Consider the following 25,634-nt stretch of genomic DNA (forward strand, 5'->3'; position numbering starts at 1 on the left):
CCTCAGCTCTTCAGGCTTGTTTATGTAGCATGTTATTCCAGAGCTCTCGGACCATGAGTTTACGTCCGAGCGGCCCATAGTACCGCAGGGGGATGGGTCGGTGCGTGAGGACAAAGACAGAATCCAACTTTCTCGCCGGTTTGTTATTCTTTCATTGGGTTTGATTGTTATTCCTTTACTTCCTGCTTTAATAGAATAACATGGCAAAATCCTAGCGTCAATTTCAGTCTGTGGCCAAAGTTGTCGGCAGCTCTTTACAGCTGCCTGAAGCAGTTTGTATATAATTTAAACACGCGAGTCAATTAAATTCTCGTCTCCTTTCTTTTAAAGTTTTGAGGCCAAACAACGCCACTTCTAATGGGCCTAGGATGACGTAAAACTGGACGAGCAAACCAAAAACACGTTATAAGTTGTCTGCTGGCGAGTGAGTTGTTTAAACAAACACACTCAAGTTGTCGTTCTTGCGCCACAAACCTAAGAGCAGACATCGGGTAAATAATCTCTGTTTAAAGCAGCCTCCACGCGAGGAGCGAAAAGCAGAGACAGCGTCTCAGTGTGTGTACTGTTTGTTTGCGTTAGACCGCTGTTTGAAGAGGAAACACGAGATCACGCCACACTGTGAGCTCAAACTGAAACAAAAACATTAATAATGCAACGATTTATAGAGTAACACCAGCTTCAGGGGACATCTTAAGAGATATCAGGCCAATTTCAAGTGAAGACAAAGATGTACTATTTCTACTACACATGTTAAGGCAAAATTAATATTACTATGTAGTTTAATTGTAATTTAAAAGATCATACAAATAAAATGACAGACATTCAGACAAGTTTACTCCATTGCAGTTTTCTAAACTTAAAACTAAACTTATCTTCTTTCTGATCCTTCAAATTAAATAGACATTAAAATAATACAATGTATACAAACAAATACAATAATACAAACTACTATTCAAAAGATTATTAAATGTTATATATATATATATAATTTTTTACTATATATATATATATATATATATATATATATATATATATATATATTTTTTTTTTTTAATGCACAATGCTTAAAATTTTTCTTTACTTCACATAATCCTTCTATAATCATTCGAACATGCCGATTTAAATTAGGAATATCAAAAGAACAGCATTTCTTTAAACATATTTGTTTTTGTTTTCTTTTTTGTAATGATGTAGTTGTTTTTACTGTCATTTTAATGCATGGAGGAAAAAAAGTATTCATTTCATTTTAAAAAATAATCAAAAACGTATTTTTTAATATACTGTGTATTAAATTGTGTTTGACCTTTGACAATGAACCATTTCTACTATAAAGCAAAAACTAAAGCATTTTTCAAGAGCAAAACTGACTTTGTAAGCGTAGAAAACATCCACATTCTCACACCAACGAGAATAAGCCTATTAAAATGAGAAAAGAAACACCAGCCCAATCCGACATGGTGACTTCATCGAAGCGTGATTATTCCTGCATGCTTTGCATAACAACAAGCTCAAATCGGCATCGAAATTCTGCACCACATTCATGCAAGTCACAAGTCACTTATGTGCATACTAGTTAAAAACACAGTACACTGTTCTCATTTGGCACATGTATACTTTGCCTAACCCCACGTAGCGCTAAGTATGTTATCGTTATAGTGAAGAACTGGACATGACGGATGAAGAAAGAGAGCTCACACAGAGCTGGGGTTAACACGGCTCTCCTGGAAAGCACAGCTCCTTGAATGATGTTTTGATCCCAGTAAAAACAGAACGGCCGAGCAGCTTGGAAACAGTTTATCTGCGTGGCCCTCGAGAGGCGTGCTGTGTGTGTGTGTGTGTGTGTGTGTGTGTGTGTGTGATGTGTGCCCTCACCCCCTTCCTGTGCTTCACAGAGGGGCCAATATTTCACACACAAGAGCCCAGTGTTCAACGGATGTCCACTTTCACCTCAGGATAGAGAACCTTTTATGGGTTGTGAAACTTTCCATTTCTGTGTACCATCTCTTTGAATACACTTCACAAAAATGGACAAAACAATGTATTTTACACTTCTCTTTGTGCTAAAAAAAAAAAATACAGTTAAATATACTATCAATATATGTGATATATGTGAACTTACATATATACATTATAACAAACATTAAATAAACATTATGATAAACATAGTATATAGAACTATATTTTCAAGATTTACATTTAACGGAGTCATTTGTGTTTTTTTTTTTAGGTATTAACTAATTTTAACTTATAAGTTTAAGATTATTTCATTTTTTTATATTAATAAAAATTAAACAACTACAAATAAAAAATAAATAAAATGAAATAACAAACATTAGCATCGCATTTAGATTTTTTTTAAAACTAAATAGCCACCACCAGAATGCTCTAACACTGTGCTGGCCGGTTTTATTTATTATTGAGAAATGTAAAGCTGTATTTTTACTGTGGTAGATTATTTTGATTATCAATAAATCAATCACTGGTGAATAACATGATTAAATCGAAATATTAGCTTAGAGTAAAATACAGTACATACTAAAGATGAAATGGCAGCAGAGTCAAATTATATAAACCCCAATTACAAAGACTCCATCTGCCATATCCTCAAGGAGTTTCACCGACCACCATTATGTAAGCATCTTTAAATCTTTTTTACCCCGTCAGTGTCACGGCTACAAGCTGAACTGGGACGCTTGAACAGAGCAGCCTTTCTCTTAAAGGCAAATAGAGAGATAGTCATCAGAGAGAGCAGCTGTATAACCAGGGGACGCTGCCCAGGTCATGTCTGAACCGATCTGGCTGTACAGTACCACACTACGCCTTTTATTAGACAACACAATTGGCCCATCTGTAGATCGGCCAGAGGTGCAGATCACAGTCACAGAAGCTCTATTTGTTCAAGGCCCTTCGTCTGAGCTAAAGCTGAGACTAAAAGGCTTTAATGTCATGTACTTACAGTATAGAATTGCAGTGTGAAATTCAGCGAAGACTTTCGGTGCCGTCACCTCCTTTATAAACTCACAAGCGCTTGCTTGTGTGAGCATTGATGAGAACGTGATAGAAAAGACCTAACAGAGGGGCTTTTGTCAAGGTATACGTGCTGTTTATTGTAATTAGCTTCACGCTCGGAACAAAACATCAGTGTAATTGAGCAAAACAGCTTTAAAAGGGACCTAAAACTGAATAGTATAGCAAACCCGACTCCTTATGATGAATGATAACAAAACGAAACCCTATTGGCCTTCCTAATAGTTTTTCTTATATATCTGGGATGTATTGGAATGACATATGGGTGAGAAATATATCAATTTTCACTTTAAAGGGAACTACCCCTTTAATTGGACACTAAACAAGAGCTCTCAAACAGATGCATGCATGCACATGTGGACATGCGTAATGTCCAGGCAATTTGCGAACTAACTGCAGGCACTCAAACACAGGTGCACCTCCGGCCTTTTTGCCATTTCACTGGTGCGTCAAATTACACACTGAGAGAGAAAAGAGGGAAAATCCTCAGAGCAAATGTAATGACACAGAACGAGCTGACGTTCAAACACTAATCACGTCCATTCACCCGTCAGCACACACTGGCTCTCATCACACACTAATCACACGCGACAGGCTGCGCTGAATGAGTGCGTCTGGATAAACTATGTGTCAAATACATATGGGTAAGCAGGACACAGCAGAAAACGAATAGATGTGAGGGAACAGAAACGAGAAAGGAAAAAAGGAAAGAGTGAAAGAAGAAGGAGGGATGCAGAACGCAGAAGTCAAAGAAAAGGAAAAGGCCAATTTTCAAGGTTTACTTTAATGTCACTCAGCGTTAGGGCTTACTGCACACATGCACAAGTGATTATAAAAGGATTTTTTGCTAATTATAATTAGAGCTAGATGGAAAACGGGTCAAAACTTAAATATTGTTTACACTTGAAAAGTTTCTTTTGTGCCACAGCTTCGTGGGCTGCGTGTTTTTGAGTCCCAGCTTGCAGACCTTTCCATATCCTGCCCTCCTCTCTCTCTTCCTGACTATAATAATAAGCAATAAGGGCAAAAATAAAAATTACAACTGTAATGTTTTACTGAAAATCCAGGTAGGCTAAGTACTCAGCATTCGAATTTGGGATAGATAGAACAGTAGAACAATAGAATGATAGATAGAGTGATAGAACGATAGATAGAACAAAAGATAAATTTAGATAGATGGATAGATAGATAGACAGAAACTTTTCAAGTGTAAAACAATATTAATGTTTTGATTAGCAAAAAATCCTTTTATAATCAATTGTGCCTGTTTGCAATAAGCCCTAATGCTGAGTGATAGATAGATAGATAGATAGATAGATATAACAATAGAGTGATTTAGATAGATATATCGACAGATAGACATACAGATAGACAGAAAGATGATAGATAGATAGATAGATACATAGATAGATAGAAAGATAGATAGATAGATAGATAGATAGATAGATAGATAGATAGATAGATAGATAGATAGATAGAGCAATGGATGTAATCATTTTTACCCCAGGGAAACAAGAGCAACAATTTATGAAAGAAGGAAAACTGGCAGCTGTAGAGACAGAGGTGTCTTCTGTCAGTATATTGGGGTAAACAGTTTAGGAGTGCACTGGAGTTCACAATGATCTCTTATGTAAGACTTAATAAAAAACACTGGGGAGAGAGAAGACTCTCAGCACAGATTTCATTATGTCTAATCTTCAGCTCTGTCCTGCATCTGCACAAATACACAACACACTCAACTCTGTTATCCTGTCCATGGTTACACGGTTACATGTTTATTTGTTTATGGCTGTGGCATCATAATTATGACAGGTCGTTTTGCATAAATGTATGTATTTATGCATGTATGCATACACTCAGCCTGTCATTATGAGAGGCAGGTATTTATCCAAGCTTGTCCTACAGCCCAACCTAACTAAAAGACCAAACTATATGATGCATATGTCATCTCAGCCGCTGCTGTCACAAAGACATGTGTGTTCTGTTGTGCTTCTTCACACCTCGCTGAAGTTCATAAAGCTGACTCCAACATCTCTGAACCCCTGACGGCCAGATTTGAGGACACACACCTCACGGTGTTCTGACCAAGACAAAGAACAATGCACACAGTGCAGCCCTATAGGTGCATTGCCATCTAGAGGCAGCAGAGCAAACTACAGGATTTTGTGGCACAGACACAAATTAGAAGTAAAAAATATAAAAATGTAATTAATAATATACATATATAAACAAGACACATATATACACACACACACACACACACACACACACACACACACACATATATATATATATATATATATATATATATATATATATATATATATATATATTCAAAATTTTTCTAAAAACACAAAATTTAGACTTGGATTGAAAAAAAAGGTGAAAAATTATCACTTGCATTGAAGGAGGTCACCAAGTTATATTTGGAGATTTGGAAACCACCCTTAGCTTTTACCCGTTTTATATATTTTGTTTGGGTTATTATATTGAAAATAAAACCTACAAAAGCTATTCAAATGGACATTATTCAAGAGCAGTCTATTGTATAACAGGTAACAAAGCCAAAATATGAAATGTGAATGAAATAGTGTTTAATAGGGAGTCCATTTTTAAAGACCTCTGGAAACCGTTTGATTAGGTGCAGTGGTCTTTTCCTTGGTGATTATATATTTCCTGTTAAAACAGGAAGCTTGGGTGGGACACGTTTCTTTAACTTTTATTGACAGCAGTCACTCCAGAGCCATGAAACATGAATAGCGACTTGCTAGTCAAGTCAGGTTACAATGGAGGAGAAATATTCTCATTTTAGAAAGCTGACTAAATAAAAATCACTTTCACTGGCATTCCCAAAAAAGAAAGAGTGCAAATTGTACTAAATTGTAATTTTGCAACTTTTATGAGCAAACAGATATTTTTGAATGTAAACATTAGGGACTGTGTGTCTACCTGGTTCTTCTTTGTCTTCATACTGTCTCACCAGGATTGGTGCGGCTCTGTGGACGGCCTGTGCTCTCGGGGAGCTCTATTAAAAAAAAATAAAAAATGAGGAGATGAGTCACGAACAATAGTGGAGGAGAGGCGTAGGGTGGACACTGTATGCAGAGGGATTATACAGGAACAGGGGGGAAAAACATTGTTTTAATCTCCCTCATTCAGGGGGGTAAATCCTCACATATGGGCGACCTACAGACCGAGAATCCTGGGTTAATGAGGGTCTCAGGAGTTTCCACACACCACTAAAGAGACCACTTTGTTTTTGTGATTAAGAGAAAAGTGGGAACAGAGGTCACGCCTAAGCAGATATATACAGATAACCAGCACTCACATGCTGATAGTTCACCCAATAAAAAGTCAGAATTTACCCGCATGTTGTTACAAACCTGTATGAGTTTGCTGAACACAAAATAAGATGTTCAGCTGAAAGGTTAAAAGGTTGTTAACCAACCAGTTGCTGGTCCCTGCTTTTAAACATTCACAGTGCTTTGGGTGTCAGTCTATTTGGAAGTGAAACGTTCCTGCACTGTTAGGTTAATATAAACTCACCTGCACAGAATTCTGTCACTGTCAATTCATCAGTGTACCATATACAGTATAAAAATATATTTCTCCTACTGTATATCTGGGGTCAAAAAGTTTTGCAAGATATAAAATAGTTATTTTGAATTGAAACATTATTACACAATATTACTGTTTTTATTGTATTTTTGATCTAATAAATGCAGCCTTGTTAAGCATAATAGGCTTTTTATTATATTTCCTTCTTTCTTTTACCAACCCCAAAACTTTTGAAAGGTGGTGTGATATTAGTATATGAAGTTTAACCACATTATTAGACATTTAAAAACCCTTTATAACAAATGTCTATGGTATAGTAACCTTTCATTGAAATACACGAATAACTAATCAATAATCAAAGCCTTGGTCACATTCAAGCTGTGCCCTTTCATGAAAGTTTTATTCTAACGTAACGTCAGTCAACAGTAATGGTGCCACCATCTTCTTTGGTCTGCTTCCTATTTATAACATGAGCAGAAATGCATCACTTCTGCTTCTTAAAGAACTGATTTAAGATTGGTTTAGGTAGGATAAAAGTAGAGCACTTGCATGATTTTGTGCGTCCTGCGGGGAGGAGACAGTCATCACATGATGATGAACCTCAGCTTCCTTCCGTTCCTCAGATGACCCGAGGTTGACTGACAGCCCAGTGTCTTCAACCACAGCACCTGTTAGTTATGGATACAACACATTCATATTTTCTTTCTCGTACAAACTACAGCATGATTGATACTCGATGTGCTCAGCGCCCAAGAACAGTAAAATCAATAAATATACCACACTGTTCATAACTCTATCAATGAACGATGCTTATATATATTCTGTAACATGTGTAACATGTTTACACATTTAACAACGGTCTGGTCAGGTTGAACGTGACGTTTCGAGCAGCTTTGATTTGTCTCTGTTATGGGGACTCCATTGCAGTGGAGAGGGAAGCAAATAGCATTAAATTCTGGCTCCGTCAAGGATGAACTCTTGTCCGTGCTGCTGGGGTGTGTGTTTTTTCTTTGGCAGCACTAGTCTCCAAGCAACACTGAGGCTCTTTTTACTGTGAGCAGAGCGATCTTGGCTTTGAGTAAATATTGGTTTAAACCAACACAGGAAGAGGTTTGGATTCTACACCGGCGTTCTGTTGCCCAGGACTCATAACTTACACAAACTGTCCACACACTTTTGGACAGAAAGCAGTCTAAGTACACTATTAACAGCAAACATTTAAAACGCAGACTGGAGTTTTCCAAAAATCTTTGCTTAATAACTTTTATTGGCATTTGTTTCTTTATAGTGTGAGGTTTTGGGAAGTCCAAACGGTGACGTTTCACTTTGAAACATGATACGAAACTAATATTGACTCCAAATAAGCCCAACACACGTTTTATTCAATGACTAAAATCCAGCGTTTCAAGTCTGAACATGATATGAAACTAATATTTACACCAAAAAAGTCTAACAGAGACTTTATTATTTAGTTGAAAGTAAAAAACAAACAGTTAACTAATAGAAAAAACATTTAGAGCCTCTAGTAACTGTAAACATGCTATAATATTATATAAAATATTACATACTAAAAATTCTAAACATTTTATAATTTATAAACATTAAAAACAATATTTATTATTAATATTAATACATTATGTATAATTTGTTACTTATTACTTTATAATTATTTATAATATTTAGATATAGTTAATGTATATAATGAAGATGATAATAATTTATATAATAATTTTAAATTATTATATAACCTTCATATTGCAATTATTTAATAAGGAAATAGTTGACAAATTATATTCCCTAATAATAATAATACAAGACTATTATTTTATTATTAATATTATTCATGCAGGACTGATTTATATTACTTTATGTTATTTTACTTCTGTTTTAATGCTATACTAAATAAATAAATAACCATTAAAAAATATAATCAATAATAAACTAATAATAATTTATTGTTATAATAATTATTATTATAAATGCAGAACTGATTTGTAGTTATTTTATTTCATATTTTTATATAATACATAAATAACTAATTTTAAAAAAATCATTAAATTCCATAAATAATACATTACTACTACTACTACTAATAATAATAATGCAGTTTATTACTGATTAAATGGCTATTTTTAGTTACTTATTTGTATTGCATGGAAAAAATAACAAATAAAATGACAAAAATCTAAAATTCAGTTCTAGCATAAAAAAACGAAAACATTATTCAATTCCTACTTTAATCAGCAACTTCAGCGGAAAAATGCACATTGAGCAGGGAATAATCGAATAACCATTAGCGGGCAGAGCGCTGTGTCTTTGCGGTTGTGTTTGGATGCCGTTCACAGGCTGTGTAAGAGGATGCTCAGAGTGGGAGTGGGATTCATTTCCGCCCGCTCGCCTGGGCCTGAATTCTGATGAAGTATCCAGACCTCCTGGCTTCCCCCGTGTCAGACTCAGCTCGCTCTTTCGCACAGAATCTAAAGCAAAAACAGCTTAATTCCCTGTGTCCATATAACACGGGTAGTGTGAGACATGCCCCATTAGAGACGCAGCCACAGAGGGCCAGTAACGCCGACAAAGGTATACAGGAAGGGGACACGGCCACCCAAACGGCTGCAGGAGTTAATGGGCAAAACGAAAGATTAACGGCGACAAGAAAAACAACGTAAAAAAGGTAAAATGACGTTTATATGTTTACAGTTCATGCGTCACACATAGAGACCTTTAACGTGTCACACTGGCTTAACTGTTATTGCTTAAGACGAGTGACGGAAAAAAATTCTGAGTCAATTTTTATTTATTTATTTACTACGGTAAAGTGTGTGCGGAACAGTAGTGTGGATTGTCTGAGGGATGTTTTATACCCGTGTGGACGGCGAGCACTTGTCCAGGCGATGTGAGTGTGGCGTGGGGTGAGATCTCTGCGGATCTGTTCTGTGTGTGTCTCTGCTGATCTAAGAGTGAGTGTCCCGTCAGCACAATCTCTTCAGCCGTCGTCAGAAGTGGTCTCTGACCCTCACTGACCTCTCCACTGCTCTCCTCCTCCCACCATTTCTGAGAAAGAGAGATGAATTAAGAGCCTATGTCCTTTTTTGAACATCCTCTAACACCACCTACTGGATGAGAGGAGAACTAGCACTAGTGTTTGCAGTAATTATGAATAATAAAATAATAATAAAAAAACAATAAATAATAACAAACAAGTATTGATACTTATTTTATAAAATATTCAGCAGTATTTTATGGTTTTTCCTTCATGTCTATAGATATAACAGTATGCGATGGGCAGGAAAAAAGTCATATGTGTGTGTGTGTGTGTGTATACACACACACACACATACATATATACATACATATATATATATATATATATATATATATATATATATATATATATATATATATACACACACACACATACACACACACACACAGACACACACATATATATTGTATATATATCAGCTTAACCCACAAATTAATTTAATTCCAGATTTGAACATCATTAGTGATGAAAAAGCGTCAGTCAAGTCACATGATACCTCTGGCTGCTGTGATTGGCTGACAGGTCCACGTTCCATTCTGGCCAACAGAGACAGGATGGGATCATGATGAGCAGGAATGCGAGGAGCGCCGATAACCTGACCTTCACTGGGCGGATCATAGTCCTGACAAAAAGAGCAATGATTTCGTCAGCGCATTTGATTTGATATACAACTGGAAACATGTGTGGTGATATTTAATTAAACAATTATATAGTTTTTTCCCCTATACTTCCAGTATCCTAAATAAAATGAAAATCCAGAATTATAATGAATTCTATTACCGTAGGAGTTATTTTCTACACTTTAAATATCCAAAATGAAATACTGAAATAGAGATTTTTCACAATGGTAATCATCACAGATTATAGTTATATCAGCAATAACTTAATTACTGGCTGTCTCCCCAGTTCTTATTTGGGACTGAACCTCTAACCTTTGGCTAAAAGCTCAAACCCAAAGCTGAAATTGTCCGTTAATATTTAACCATGACAGTCTCATTATTTCTTTCCATTAGGTCAAAATAAATGGCACGTTTTTGGGTCTGTTGCTAAGACTCAAACATTCACCATATCTTGGACTCCGTGCAGGGAACCGTTCAAGCTGGTCAGCAAATTAGGCAGAAGGACTCCTTCCTCTTCAAGAACTTGGGGGAAAAAAAGTATTTTCAAAAACAAAATGCATAGAAAAGGCATACTACAAAGTATTGAATTTTATTGAACAAATGTATATGATAATTTTTTATCATATATTGTAATATAATACAGTAATAATCAAATATTACTTTAAAAAAATATATTAAATTTTTATTATATCATATTTTGAAATGTAGTTTATTCCTGTGATGGCACAGCTAATGTTCAATGTCTCATTATCTTTTAGAAATCATTCTAATATGCTGATTTGGTGCTCAAGAAACATTTCTGACTATTATCAATGTTGGGAAAAGTTTTTGCATCTTAATATTTTTAAATAATAAAAGTTTACAATGATACAAAATGTTACTTTTTAAAAATTATATTTATATATGAAGATATATATAAGAAGATATATATATATATATATATATATATATATATATATATATATATATATAAAACAGATAATAAGAAGAACCTTTATAATAATTCTGCAACAAAAATAATGATTTTTCTGAAGGCAATGAACACTTAAATAATGGCTGCTGAACATTAAGCTTTGCCAGTGCAGAAATAAATGACATATAAATGTATGTATTTATTTATTAAAAACTCTACAACTCTAACTATATTTTTGATCTGTGGGTCTATACTAGCTATACTGTATTACGCACATAACAAAAACCAAACAAATACATTAATTCTATTTGCTAATTTGCGAGAGGCTGTTTATTTATTTGTAGACATTTATTTTGTCCTCAGAAGGCAGCTGCTTGTGTAGACAGCGCGGTTCTGGCTCAGTCTGGCTGTGCGAGTGTGTGTTGGACCGATCGTGTACCTCTGACTGCCACCATCTGGCCGTGAGCGAGCAGCAGCTCTCCCTCTGAGATGTGCCTGGCTGCTGTCTCCGTCTCAGTGACAGTCGCACTAGAACTAGAGCTGCTCTCTGAGGACGAGGAGGAAGATTCAGGGGTGGAAGCGGGCGGAGGTTCCTGGCTCACAGGAGGAAGAGAAGGAGGGGGAGTCTTGGGTTTGGAGGGGAGAGGTGAAGATGGATGGATGACTGATTCTTCCTCGTTGTTCTCTTGGGCTGCTGACATCACACTGCATGTGAGAGAGATGGAGGGTGTTAGTGAGTGATACGCTGAGCACATATTCCTCCATGTGAACACAGAAGCAAAAAATGAATAACCATACAAATAAAACACATTTACGTAAGGTGCTATAGCAGCAACAACTTTTATTTGTAAGGGCAGAGAAAGAATGTAAAAATTAAACACTACATTATAACATTATAAACATTACACTGCTTCCTACTACTCAATAAGTCAATAATGTTAAGCATAAACATATTGTTAAATATTTAGTAAAATTTTGTTAACTGAGATGACAGGTGGTTATTGTTATGCTCCACCTATTAAACTGTCATAATAAATAAAATCAGATTGATTGAATGAATGAATGAACTAATGAATGAATCTTGTTGAACCCAAAGCAAGTGAAATATTAAAATAGGACCTGCAGAATGAGGATAAGCTTTTACAAGATATTACAAGATTTTACAAATGTTTTTCATTTTCATAGACAGCAATAAAATAGGAACACAGCGTGTATTCCATATAAAAAGAATACATTTGCAAAAACGGATAACTGCATTTTTTAAAATAAAGAAAACATTAATTTTGAAAAATTATTAAAAAAACTTATCTATTTTTGCAAACTCTTCAGAAATGGTAGAAATGGAGAAAGGAGAGAGAGAACGTTAAATCATTTTAATAAAATAAATATAAAAATCGAATTAAGTGGTGCATTTGTATTTTTAGTGATCATCTCGTGCTTTTCAAAAAGGAAGTTATATTGGGACATTATATTACATGCTTCTAGAATCAGTCATATATTTACTGTTACCAACAGCAGGTGGCACTGTGGGTCTATATATCACATTATCAGTGAGGCCTCATAAACTTTTATCACTACACCAAAAATAAGAAAAAAAACCCCAAAAAACAGGTACAAATACTATATTATAGTATTATCTTACAGTTTATAGTAAATAAACAGTTTCTCTACTGACACATGATTCTGCTATACCATGTTTGAAGCACAGCTTTTAATACCAGCCCATGATTTCCTGTTATTAGTCTCATATTCATACACTCTAATTTTAGTGCATGTTTTATTTCCTCTGCCTCAATATTTCATGCAAGACTAACAAGAATAAAGGAAAATGAAACAACAATATTTAGACGTACACTGGTGCTGATGGCTGTTCCTCCTCCAGGGGGAGCTCTGTTCCTTCCCATGGGTGATTCTGGAGGTTGCCTGGATCTGGGCTCTGATTGGCTGGAGGAGGAGAGGGTGTGGCCACCCTGGTGGGAGATGGGATTGGTGTGGTAGTCGGAGTACCCACAGGAATCCTATCTGGACCTGAAACAAAGGCAGAACTGATGTGTGAACACTTTTTTTCAAATAGATGGGGAGTGATTTGGTTTGTTCATAAACATCACTGTCGGACCTGATGAAGTAGATTCATGATGCTTTTCTTTGGGAGACAGAGCTGCAGAAAGATGTTCGGAGAGATCGGGGGTTCTGACAGGAGATGGCGGCTCTTTGGAACTGGGCTCAGGAGTAAGTGCCGGTGTCGGTACCTTAGTCACCTCCTGAAATATTACCACAATATTAGCACCTTTATGGCATTAAAAGTCATCCTGGATGAAAGAGAGTGTGTTTGGATGCCAGTACCTCCTGAGCGTCCTGTGTTTGAATAGGAGCAGCGGGTTCTCTCTGTCTCTCTCTCTGTCCCAGCATTACTGCAACCGTTTCAGCCAGCACTTCATTTACACACTGTCTTATGAGCTCAGAGTCCACTGGTACCCCTGTGTCCACAAACAACTGAAGACCACCACCACCTGCGGCCTCCACTGACACACAAACACACAGGGTGGAGGATTATCTGGAGCACATGGGATGTGGTTCGGAATCTTTAGTTAACAAGGTTATAGTTAAAAGTACTGTACATAACAGCGATCATCTGAAGATATATATAAAATATATATATATATAATAATAAACCCATATGTTTATATAAAATTAAAAATTACATTTATTTATTTTTCCCACTGGCAGGGCTGATGGCTGGAGGAGCTAACATAAAGCTAAAGTTATGGAGCTAACATGATCTAACACATACTGTAACATACTGTATGGATGTTGGTTAAATAATTATTTTTATCGGATTTAATAAAACAAACATCCTTAGGGAAAAACATCCTTACATTGAACCCTGGATCTGAAACCACTAGGTCACAGGTCTGACCTTACAGCAATGCCATTGCTAATATTTAATATCAAATTTCACATCCATTTATAAAACTCCTAACGTGCATCCAAATAATAAAACGCAAAGACTTAATATCTGCAAATCTGAAATTCCCACAGTATTCAGAAGTTTCCCATGAAACCCTTCTGGCAAGTTGAGTTTGCCAGCAAAGTAATTTCAAATAACCAATTTGAAACTCGTTTTACCTCTCAACCAGCCTATTTTGAATTCTTGCACCCGTAAGCATTTTGGACCGGCTCTATTAAAAAGCTAATATACAGAACTGACATTCTTGACAGGGCCCTCATTTCCTTTTGTCTAGGGCAGGACTGCATTCAAACACATATACAGTTCCTCCACAGGAGGAAGAGTCCAGTCAGTCTGCGAATATGCTGACAACAGTTTGCCGCGAGCCTCCTCTGCAAATTTGATACATCATTGATCTTTCTATTAAACGAAAGAGAGAATTAATGAGGCAGGACCTCCGCGCCGACTGAGCAGAAGTGACGCGACAGAGACGGAAGGATGGAGCAGAGGAGGAGTAGAGGGGCTGAGCACAAGCAATCGCGTTTTAATGAGGAAATACAATCTTGCTGCGTGCTGACACGCTTGACAAATGCGCTGCTCACATTCGTAGACGCCATGAATCAAAATTATGAGCTTATAGACTGAAACTTGGTGCTGCTCGGCCATTCTTGCCGGTTTATGTCATGCATTATTGATCGTGTTGTTGATTTTTAACACTGACCGGACACGTTGGTAAATTGGTGAAGATGTATGGTGTTTGAACCGCAGACAGGCAAAACTCTCGAAAGCTTTCAAAATGAAAGAGAAAACCTAAAGTCACAATTAGAAATATTACAATAGCACATTCTCACCTATGTCTGATGTCACACTATTCTCCAGCTCTGATTGGCTGGCTGGATAAGTCTGGACCGGCTGAGGGAACATTCCTGTGATCATTCTGGCCATCAGCTGTTGCTCCACCCTATGAGAGATTCGACAACACGGTGCTGTTATAGCGGCATTATGCTACGATGATGATAACATGTCAGCAGCAATCCAGCCATTAACTACTGATGCAAAAATAAATTAAAAGTTGACCATTCATTGAGTAAGTAAACAGTCATTTAGTAGATTCATAGCTTTATCCAAAGCGATGTGCAAAGCTTGCATTTTAAAGAGCAATCTGGAATTAAGTGCATTAAACTTAATTGAATTTACTGTATATTAACATTCATGTAACTTTCAAAAATCATATTTTTATTACATGATCATGTTTTTACACTGTAAGCTGAATTTTTTAACACAAACGCAGTTTGATTGAGATTAATTAGAACGCACAATGAAAAACATGATTTTTGAAAATAGTTAAAAAAGCAGCATGCAAATTAACTCTTTATATATTGTACTTTAGCTATAGAATTGCATAATACATAGATTAATTCATTATTTATTTGTGTGCGTGTGGACTGCCACTGCCACTGAGATTTGGACTGCCACTGAGATTTTTTCGAATTTTTTGTCTCATTCCCAGCAAGCCTGCATTTATTTGATCAAATACAGCAAACGGTAACCTTGTAAAATGTTATTACAATTTAATTGACCATTTTTTTTTTTTTTTACTATTTTAAAATGCAATTTAGTCTTGTAGATGCAAAGCTGAATTTTCAGCATCCTTACTTCTACTTAGTGTCACATCCTTCATAAATTTGGGGCTTGAGAAACATTTCTCTTCATCAATGTCCAAAACAGTTGTGCTACCTAACATTTTTGTGTAAACCATGTTATATTTGTGGTCACAACTGTGCAGCAGATGATATTTGCAGAGGTAATTGAGTCTCACCAATCCACCAGCCTGTTCTCCAGGGTTTCTCTCTGCTGGATGGTGCTCAGGATGGGCTCGGTCAGAGGTGTGGACTGGGAAGGCTGTGGAGGAAAGGCCGGGCCGTGATACAGAGCAGCTGGAGGAGACGGCAGCCCGTTGAGCTCTATAGGAGAGTCTGGAAGTCCACCGTGTGTTTCCTGAAATCAACACAGCACAGAGAAAAACAGTCTCAGCAGTTTTATGATATATATTCCAACATATGGCTTTCTGGGAGACTTATTGACAATCCGTTACAGCAAAAATACCCCTGACAGCTTATTGGATCAGACATTGAATTTTCAAGGCAAATGACAGCAAATAAAAGCGCACACCGTGTACTGCGCTGTAATGGCAAACATATGTTAGTCTGTGTGCTATTTCACAGCGGTCATTACAGTCTTAACAGAAGGGGAGGCTGGAGAGAAAGGGGGACGTTTGTCTTGTATAATTCCATCGCTGAATCGGCGAGCCAGCTTTCAACATTTCGGTCATTGGTTTGGATAATGTTCAGATTCCTTTGGCCCGGACTCAGGGAGGTCTGTGTAAGGAGCGATTAGCTCATTTCCAGTGGCCGGCCGCCAGAGGAAAAAGAGAGAGAGAGAAATGCATTCTGCCAGTCGGGCGCTGAGCCCGTTTGAAGTTTATGGCTCCATCAGAACTGACCGAGCCAAAGCTGAGGCACTAGAGACTTAGAGGAATGACATTTTAGGAGCTGGCACGGATCCGTGCCTGCAGTCCAAGAGAGAGAGAGCTTGTACACCGGGGTCTGGACTTAAGTAGCTGTGGCCTTTATTTGGTCGTTGGGAAAACTACAAGTGGGCCGAATACATGCCAGTCCTCGAAAAACTGCTTAATTATATGCAACTGCTGTGCAACGCGCTAGAATTTTTACAGCTTTCAGTGTTTGGAAAATGTTTGTATTTCTGGACTCATAACTCCGATCTTAATTGCCATTTGAACAATTAGAGAGTCAAAATAAAAAGAGTCAGAAGGATTTTTTATAGTCACACTACTGCCAGGAGACAGAAGACACTAGATTTTTACATGATCTAAAGAAAATATGAGTAATGTTTGCTCATGAAAAGATCTCTTGCTAGGTTATTCTGGCAGGTTGCAAGTCTCTATGATTTTTCTGGTCTCAAGATATTGGTCCATTCCATCATTCCCTGCAAGTCTGTCAGATTTTTTTCACACTTTTTGTCACTCACCAGGTAAAAATCTCTAGCTTTAACAGGGAGCACTAGTGATTAATAAGGCTTGGCTTATACAGTCACATGGGTCAGAGGTTCTCAGCCAGTGGGCTTGCAAATCATCTTTAAAATAAGCTAAAATCGATAAATCAAGAAGTAAAAGTTTAATTTGTTCCCTCAATACTTGACATTTTAGTTCCTATTGCCTAGAAAAACCTAGACACAGCAGCCAAAGAGTGATTTTAGACAGCAAAATAAATCAATAAAACCATAATAAAATGTAAATATCTATGCTGAGTATTATTTAGGAAAAAAAAACTAAACCAAAAAAATAATAACTCAATTTCAGATGAACTCTCTTAGACAATATTTATTGGTAAAAGAAGGTTAGAAACCACTGACAGAGAGCCTCCAAAACTACTGAACGAACAAAAAGCATAAATGTTATAATATAATATAGATGCTTACTCGTATTGAGCAAAAATGAGATGCAAACCTCTCAAAATCCAACCACTCAAATTCCAACGCCAAACATCTAAGAACAACTAACACTCTCAGTTCAATGATGCAAATTAAATTCCTTCCTACGCAAACTCTGTTAACCAGAGATCAGATGAAGCCGAGTTTCATCTGTGGATGACGTTCTCTCTCAGGCCAAAAGGGGTCACTGTGGAACAGCTCATGTGATTCGGAGCGCAACCCCCTCCGTGATTCTTTATTCTCATTATAAACACACTTTTTCCCAGCACCTTCCACAAAAGCCTGTGAGAACAGCGCAGATTTGCCTGCCTCCATCTCCCGCCTAATGACTGCTATGCTATTTCGGCGCTAACTGACGCCTTGCCCTTGTACGACCGAGCGGCAGAATCGGCCTAATGCCCAATACGCCGGGCGTCCTGTGCTTCTTGTTAGCGGTAAATATAAGGGGCTTATGTCTCCATGTGTATGCTTGAGCGAGCCGTGATGTGAGCAGAATTCCTAAACGGAACAAAGACTATTATCGGCAAAACGGCACCACACCCCTTCAATATCAATTCACTGAAAGGCCAATTTAGTCGTGTATATTGTAATTAGATTTTTCCCCAACCCGTGAATGATATTTTAAACTCTCATTCATTCTCTGCTCTTCGTTAATTAAAGAAAACGATATTCTCCTTCACCCTTTGGCTCAGAAAATCTCATTATTGGAGCGCTGAGCCATTGATGGCCAATATTTCTGTGTAGGAAGAGAATGGGCATTTGTAGCTGGGTCAAAATGCAAATAGGAATGAAGTAGGAAACAGTAGATCTGGGCTGATAACCTCAGGGTGGACACCAGGTTGTGAAATGACCTTTACATTACGAGCTGGAGTGAGCGTGTGGGTTGAAATGTGCTTTTAATTGAATGTACCTGGCTGATGTCAGCTACGGACAAGAAATTGGTTCCAGGAAAGATATTTTCCTCCCGATCTTCACTGGCACGCGGTTCCTCGGCGGCCTGGGAGGCAATGATACGGAGACAGAGGTCAGGAAGCAATACGGTGTCTGGAAATTACAAAATTCATCAATGGCTGGGAAGATTAGAAAGTTGTAAGTGCATGAGTTAATAAGGATAATGATGACAGGATGAAACAAGAGATGATACTTGACTATAAAGTAGGGCGGCGAGGATTTTAGAGTCGCAATGGAATGGAAATTCACCCTATCTGCTTTCTGAAAGCATGTAATAGATCAAAATGTTTAAAATGTCAACCAGTGAAATAGCAGACTTTGGTGAAGTATGCTGGACTTCTCCAAACAATTTAGTCTGTTTAGAAGAACCTATATTTCTGTGAGAAATCTACAATTTCTGAGAATCTGTTTCATTCAGTTATATGTTATATCACAATGCTTAAGAAAAGATCTGCCATTATTAGTTCAATCAAAGATTCTGCCATCGTTTTTTCACCCCATGAGACAGTTTGAAAAATGATGGAAGAATTACAGTCTGTGAACTTATAAGGATTAATTTTATGGTGCCAGTATGCATCGTAAGCTTTTTTCATTTGCATGGAAAAGAGGAGCAAGAACATTCTTCAAAACATCTGCTTTTGCGCTACGCTGAAGACATGAGGGTAAGTAAATGTTGATAGAATATGAACTATTGTAAAAAAAAAAAAAAAAAAACACCTTCATGTCCTGAAATAGCTTAAAGGAGTCCTCAAATGGCAGTGGTCGCAGACGAGATGCTGATCACACACACAAACAGTAAAACGCTGTCTCATCAACCCATGTCATATCCTCTGATCTTACAAGAGAGATTCAAGGGTGTCCTTACAGGGCATCCTCACAAAGATTCAATGACTCATTCAATGCAAGAACACAAACTGTAACTGTTTAAGAGGTGTGCGTACGTGTGTGTCTGTGTGTGTGTGAGAGAAAATCACGCATCAGTTTTCCAGGTCTTTGTCTCATGCAGCTAAGCCATGTCTCCATGGTAACGGAGAGAGTTGGTCTGCTCATGTGAATGAGAGTATGGAGAGTGCAGAGTACAAGAGACAGACAGTGCTATACACCATGTTTTATACCGCACTAAAAAAGATTTAAAGTTCTTGTCAGCAATATAATTTATAGAGTACTGGGTGTTTTATCCTGGATAGTGAATATAGAAATAGATCCAATTATTACATGGCTTTCTGTGATACTTGCATCTGAACGGTCAATCACATATTTGTACATTAATGAAATCAAAGAGTCTGAGCCTGAATGTCATCTTATTCTGCCGAAAAATTAATTACAAATAAATTTTTTTTTTTTACTTTTTTAATAATCTGAAGAAATCTGGGGGAAAGAATTGTAACAAAATTTCACAATATTACTGTTTTTACTATATTGTAGATCAAATAAATACAGCCTTGAGCATAGAGAAATTCCTCTCAGAAATGAAAAAATATGAATGACCCCTAACATTTAATATCTCTCCAATCTCTACAGTGTCTATCTGCTTAGGTAATAAAATAATTAAGACTTAAATCAATATTTCATATCCATTTGTTTGGTAAGTAGCTGGGGGGATAATGTACAGTCAACTCAGTCATTATCATAAAATATACCTCTTCAGGAAGATACAAGACATCTCTTCTTTCCTGGTAGCTCAGTTCTGCTTTATTTTGGGATAGCTGTCATTTTACCCCTTACTTACATTACTTGTGTGTGCACGCGTGTGCGTGCGTGTGTGTGTGTGTGTATCGGAGCTGCATTGGAGCTACGGAAACAAACAAGACTGCAGCAAATGTGCTGCAGTGAACTACAGAAACACAGTATGACTTACTATTCTGCTCACACACACATGCACAACCACACACTCGCATGTTCAAACTGAAGAGATCGGAGGAAAGGAAAAGTACAATATTGGTTATTATGCAACTGAACTGCAAATTATAGGAGTAGTTACTTTGTATAGTTTTTCTGTCATCATTTACCTACCCTCATGTAGTTTCAAACCTGGGTGACGTTTAGACTACTGTGGAACATAAAGGAAGGATTGAGTTCACAAAACTGTTCACAAAACTGGTTTGATTCATTTATGAATAGTATAGATATGGACTGATTTTATAATCTTATCACTTGCTGTGATAGACGGTGTTGAAGGTTGTTCCTATGATTTTTAATCTTGTATACCTATTTAAACTCTGTGTAAGTTATTAGACATTTTATATAGCATGATGTATTTTTATTCATTTTGTTAAGTTCTAGTTGTATTTTTTGTTGATAATTGTTTTTTTTAACTAGGCTATTTAAAAGATAAGAAAAGTGAGAAAAAGAGGGAAAACTAACAAACTAAAAAAAATATATATATTAAAGTGAAAGGAAAACATATGCTGAGCTTACAGGCTATTTAAACATGAAGGATAAAGATGGAAAACTCAAACAAACTTATCACATGACTTCACATGGATTGGAATGCTGTACTGTTTTTATGAAAAATTTACCCTTGACAGTCCCTGTCCTTATTCACATTTTGTGTCCCACAGATGAAAGTTTGGAAAGACATGAGACTGAGTAAATGCAGACAGATTTCTCTTTTTTGTGAATTATTCCTTTATGTCTGTAAGGTCTACAAAAATCAATCTATAACAATATTTTCTCAAAGAACAACACTGGGGGGTGACTGTGATGCACTAAAAAAAAGTCTCAGAGGACGGAGATATCATATGTTTTAGGAGCAAGTACTGTGAGACTTCTTAGTCATATTTCATTCCCTCTGTTTGACAGGCAACAGGCCTGGTGGGAGTGAAGTGTATGATTCAAAGAGTGTCGTAGGATCTTTGAGTTTGTGTGCCTGTCCTTGCGTGTGTGTGTGTGTGTGTGTGCAGAATCTGGGGTCTGCCAGTCTGATGAATCATGGGCATTAACTGGGCACAGACAGAGAGCTGAAGGCAGCCATGCTGAGCTAGCAGGCCAGAACACCTCTGCCGAGCTGCATCAGACACAGGACCTGAGAGGGAGACATACGCATATGCATCTGTTTGTAAGCTATCTCTAGTGTGTAGCTTTGAATGTTTTTAAATGTATTTTGCTTTAACACACAAATAAATAAATAAATAAATATAACATCAAAATAATAAAATACAATAATGTTGCTAATGCTAATCTTTATATAATATTAATAATAATAAAGAACTTTAATAATAAAAGTTTATGGCTGACATTATATATACTAAAATTAAAACTGATAAATTGTGTGTTTGTATTTCAACTTCACATATCACACACATACAAACAAATAAAAAAATGATTTTTTAAAAAATGTTTTCTAAATTTAAATTACATTAAGTATTAGTAAACATTTAGAAAGGATTGATATATATTACAGAACTATTAAACAAGATTCTTTAAATTATTTTAAATAGTCTAATACAGTAAAAATGTATATTCTTTTATATATAATGTATCTTTATTTAATAAAAATAATATGCGTTTATATTTAAAAAAATGTATTTTGGATAATAAATACTGAAATATAGAAGAGTACGCTATTATACAGGACACATTTTAATGTTATGCTAAACATTCAAAAAGCTTACATTTTCTGTGATTAATTGCGAACTAAACCTCAGTGCACAGTCACAAGAGGAAATGAATCCACAAATGAACTCCACAGATTCTAGCATGAATGTAGAAGATGCGTATCAACACTTATTTCCAGAGAGCTGTAATGATTACTCTAAAGCTAACAGCGGCAGGCAGACCACAGAGAGGCTTTGTCCTCCCAGACGCTTGCTCAGAATCTGCTAACGAACCCACAGAAAAGCAACAGAGCTGCATCTGTTGCTTAGCAACCAGATGTGAATGGCTGAGGTCGGGATTGGAGGAGTAAGAGCAGAAAACGCTAGCGGCAATGTCCCCCCTGAAACATTATACATTCAGCTCCATACACACACGCAAACGCACACACCTCATCCATCTTCATCCGCTTGGGCAGGTTCTGAGAGCACGAGAGCACAAGCATGCACAGCTTGGCAAAAATCAATGGCAGTGCGATGAGAAATGCAAACCTGGAACAAAACCGACCCTTATAGCACTACAGCAGGCTGGAGCACAGCCAGAATCTAATGGCATAATATCTATCCATTCTCAGAACGGAGCTAAAACCAGCTGGTGTATGAACGCACACACACACACACACAAATGTACATGTTAGATGTTTTAGTTGTATGATAAATCTGAATGCCTGCAGATGTATTAGAAACTGCTTTGGTACAAAACTGAGAAAAACATTTGAAGTCTACTTAGTGCTGTTGGTGATTTGGATTTTACATGGAGTGAAGGTGGAGGAAGGATGGTTTCGCCTGGGATCACTGGAGTAGAGGAATCTGGCCGGCTGCGCAGATTACTCTCTATATTCACACCAGGCTGGACCTGCAAACAAAACACAAATCCATTTGAATAAAAACAGCATATGGAACAAAAGCCATTCAGATTGCATTTTATTTTATTATAATATATAGTTTTATTGTATGTATGTTTATATATATATATATATATATATATATATATATATATATACACACACACACACACACACACACACACACACACACACACACACACACACACACACACACACACACACACACACACACACACACACACACATACACAATGCAGCGTGAAAAGACTAAATCTGATTGATTTTTTGGACATCACTGTGGCTGGAGCTATTCAGCATGGTTGGTGACTTTTTTTTTTCTTTTTTAAAGAGTCTTATGTTCAACAATGCTCTGTTTATTTGATAGTAAAAGTTAAGAAAAAGTTTTCTATTTTAATATATTTGAAAATGTTAATTATTCCAATGATGAAAAAAGGTAAATTTTTAGTGCAAGTACTCCAGTCTTCAGTGTCACATGATCCTATGCTTTTATTCTGCTATGCTTTTCTGCTGCACAACAAATATTTCTCATTAATATCAATGTTCAGAAAGTTGCTGCTTAATATTTTTGTGGAAACTATTACACATTTTCTGTGATAAAAGATTATTTTATAATTTAAAATATAGTTCACTTATTTGAAAGCAAAATCTCATGTAAACTTATGACATCTCTAAAACAAGTATTACTTATTTACAATGTTCAAATGTTTAGTAGTGTGATACCAAGCAAAAACAATTATGACAATTATTGCTTGTTGGGAAACAAAATCCCATTAAAAATAAGGTTAGCAAACTAATTGGTTATAACACAGTGCCATTACTTCTGTCCAAACTTACAAAACGTCCACAAAATAATCTTTTGTATCAAAAAAACAAAAAAAATTGTAAAAGCTACAAAAATGTAAAAGCTCTTGCCTGTATCTGGAGCTGTGGGGTCCGTTTTTTCGGTTTTGACTGGACCTCCAGTAAGATGGTGTTGGGTTTCCGAATAGCAGGTGGCAGTTTGGGTTCAGGAACAGTGATTGGAGGGAAGGAGGTTGTTACGGTTGCTGGTTTGTTACTAATGATGACCCGTGAAGGCACCGTGGCCTGGCTGTCCACTCTGGGCTTACCTAGAGTGAAAATGGAGAAGCGGTTAATAATCATGATTGTAACCAAAAGGTTAGAGGTTCTACAGCGACACACATTTGCAGTGCGTTATGAACTGCGTTTCAGAAAGTAATGACATGTGAAATTGAATTTGCATTGCTTGCAGCGGTCTTGAACATTACAGTTTTGTGTTTCAAAAAGACTGAACTACAGTAGAGAAATTATATTAGTGTCCACAACAACACACAAAACCGGTCTGATTATTATTAAGTGTGCACTGTTTTTTTGTTATCTTTCGCTTTAAATCCACGGCAAAGTTTTTATTGTTCATCTGTTGAAAAAAAAATTAAAATACTTTGAAAGTGGTTCCAGCAATATCGCTTTATGTTCTCATAATTATATATGGTGTAGAGTTACTTATTATGACAGAATTACCGTTGTTAATCGGTTGAAAGACAGCTTTGAACAAACTAATCAAAATAATGATTTTGAATAATTTGTCCAAAACAAAGTTATGGACCTCAGCTTTATTAAATTAAGTATTATATATTAGGGCCTGATCATTCACTCTGGGCTTACCTACTGAGACGCATGGAATTGTGGTTGATCTGGGATTGTTTAAAACATGCATTTACATTGCTTTATAAAATGCATCTCATAAAGCACCAACATCAAATTTGCATTGCCTGAAGTGCTCTCACGCATTACCGTTTTGCGCTTTGGGTGAAACGATCTACTAAGTAATGGCTTATTTACTTATCTACACATTCAAAAAAGGAAAAAAAGTCACCTTTTTATTGAGGCTTTGGGAATACGTGAATACGTCTGCAGAGTGAAACATTACCAGAACAACTAGAGGCGACGTTAAACAAAATCTCCATCCCCCTCTTTTCCACAGGATGCGTGAGTGCACTAGGAATACACTCCGGCAGCCTAAACGCTCATCTGCCAAACCCCTAAAGTCTGCACATCCATCGCCCTGATGCAGCGCAGATAACATCAACACTCTGTTTACAGGCAAGGGCAAAACGCGACCCCAATACTCACGCAAGAGGGATATTAAAGACAGACGCACTCCTGCAGATGAAGCCCACACACACACACATGCACCTAGTCATTACACCATCTCTCAACACGCCGCAGAGCGATTGCGAAGGACATCCACGGTACTTTAAAGTGCCGTGTCAGCCCAAAACACATTTGCACACATCTGGCCGAGCGAGAAGCCAACATGATTGGCATCTGTTCTGCAAAGGGGCCGCGAGAGAAACAGGTTCAGCCAGAGTGCGCTAGCGTGGGTTTGTGTCATCCTCGTTTGCAGGAAGGCAGGTTATAGACGCACATGCCCCATTACATAGAGACGCGAGTCTGGCCTCGGCACATTAACGGCGAACGAGGAGGATGGCATTAGCATAAATCTGCTGCGAGCGCCGCAATCTGTTTTTCCCAGCCTTCCATGCAAAGCAGGGGAAACATAAGCTTTACGATTTCCATAATTTGGCTGAAGGGCATCC

The 25,634-nt window shown here is 37.0% G+C and overlaps 1 protein-coding gene across 1 annotated transcript in view; it reads right to left on the reverse strand.

The window, feature by feature from the left end:
- The window catches only part of kiaa0586 (KIAA0586 ortholog), a 103,004-nt gene that overhangs the window by 16,217 nt on the left and 61,153 nt on the right, over window positions 1–25,634 (reverse strand). Inside the window, exons 17-30 of the mRNA XM_043262656.1 lie at window positions 23,947–24,143; window positions 22,920–23,021; window positions 18,532–18,618; window positions 15,931–16,109; window positions 14,963–15,072; window positions 13,508–13,686; window positions 13,281–13,425; window positions 13,018–13,192; window positions 11,604–11,869; window positions 10,697–10,773; window positions 10,128–10,253; window positions 9,450–9,639; window positions 7,135–7,253; window positions 5,977–6,052 (exon numbers count right to left, since the gene is read on the reverse strand). Of these exons, the coding sequence (XP_043118591.1) occupies window positions 5,977–6,052; window positions 7,135–7,253; window positions 9,450–9,639; window positions 10,128–10,253; window positions 10,697–10,773; window positions 11,604–11,869; window positions 13,018–13,192; window positions 13,281–13,425; window positions 13,508–13,686; window positions 14,963–15,072; window positions 15,931–16,109; window positions 18,532–18,618; window positions 22,920–23,021; window positions 23,947–24,143 (2,028 nt within the window). The remainder of the gene's footprint in view (window positions 1–5,976; window positions 6,053–7,134; window positions 7,254–9,449; window positions 9,640–10,127; window positions 10,254–10,696; window positions 10,774–11,603; window positions 11,870–13,017; window positions 13,193–13,280; window positions 13,426–13,507; window positions 13,687–14,962; window positions 15,073–15,930; window positions 16,110–18,531; window positions 18,619–22,919; window positions 23,022–23,946; window positions 24,144–25,634) is intronic.

The sequence above is a fragment of the Puntigrus tetrazona genome, chromosome 17 (genome assembly GCF_018831695.1).
Source record: "Puntigrus tetrazona isolate hp1 chromosome 17, ASM1883169v1, whole genome shotgun sequence".
NCBI lineage: Eukaryota > Metazoa > Chordata > Actinopteri > Cypriniformes > Cyprinidae > Puntigrus > Puntigrus tetrazona.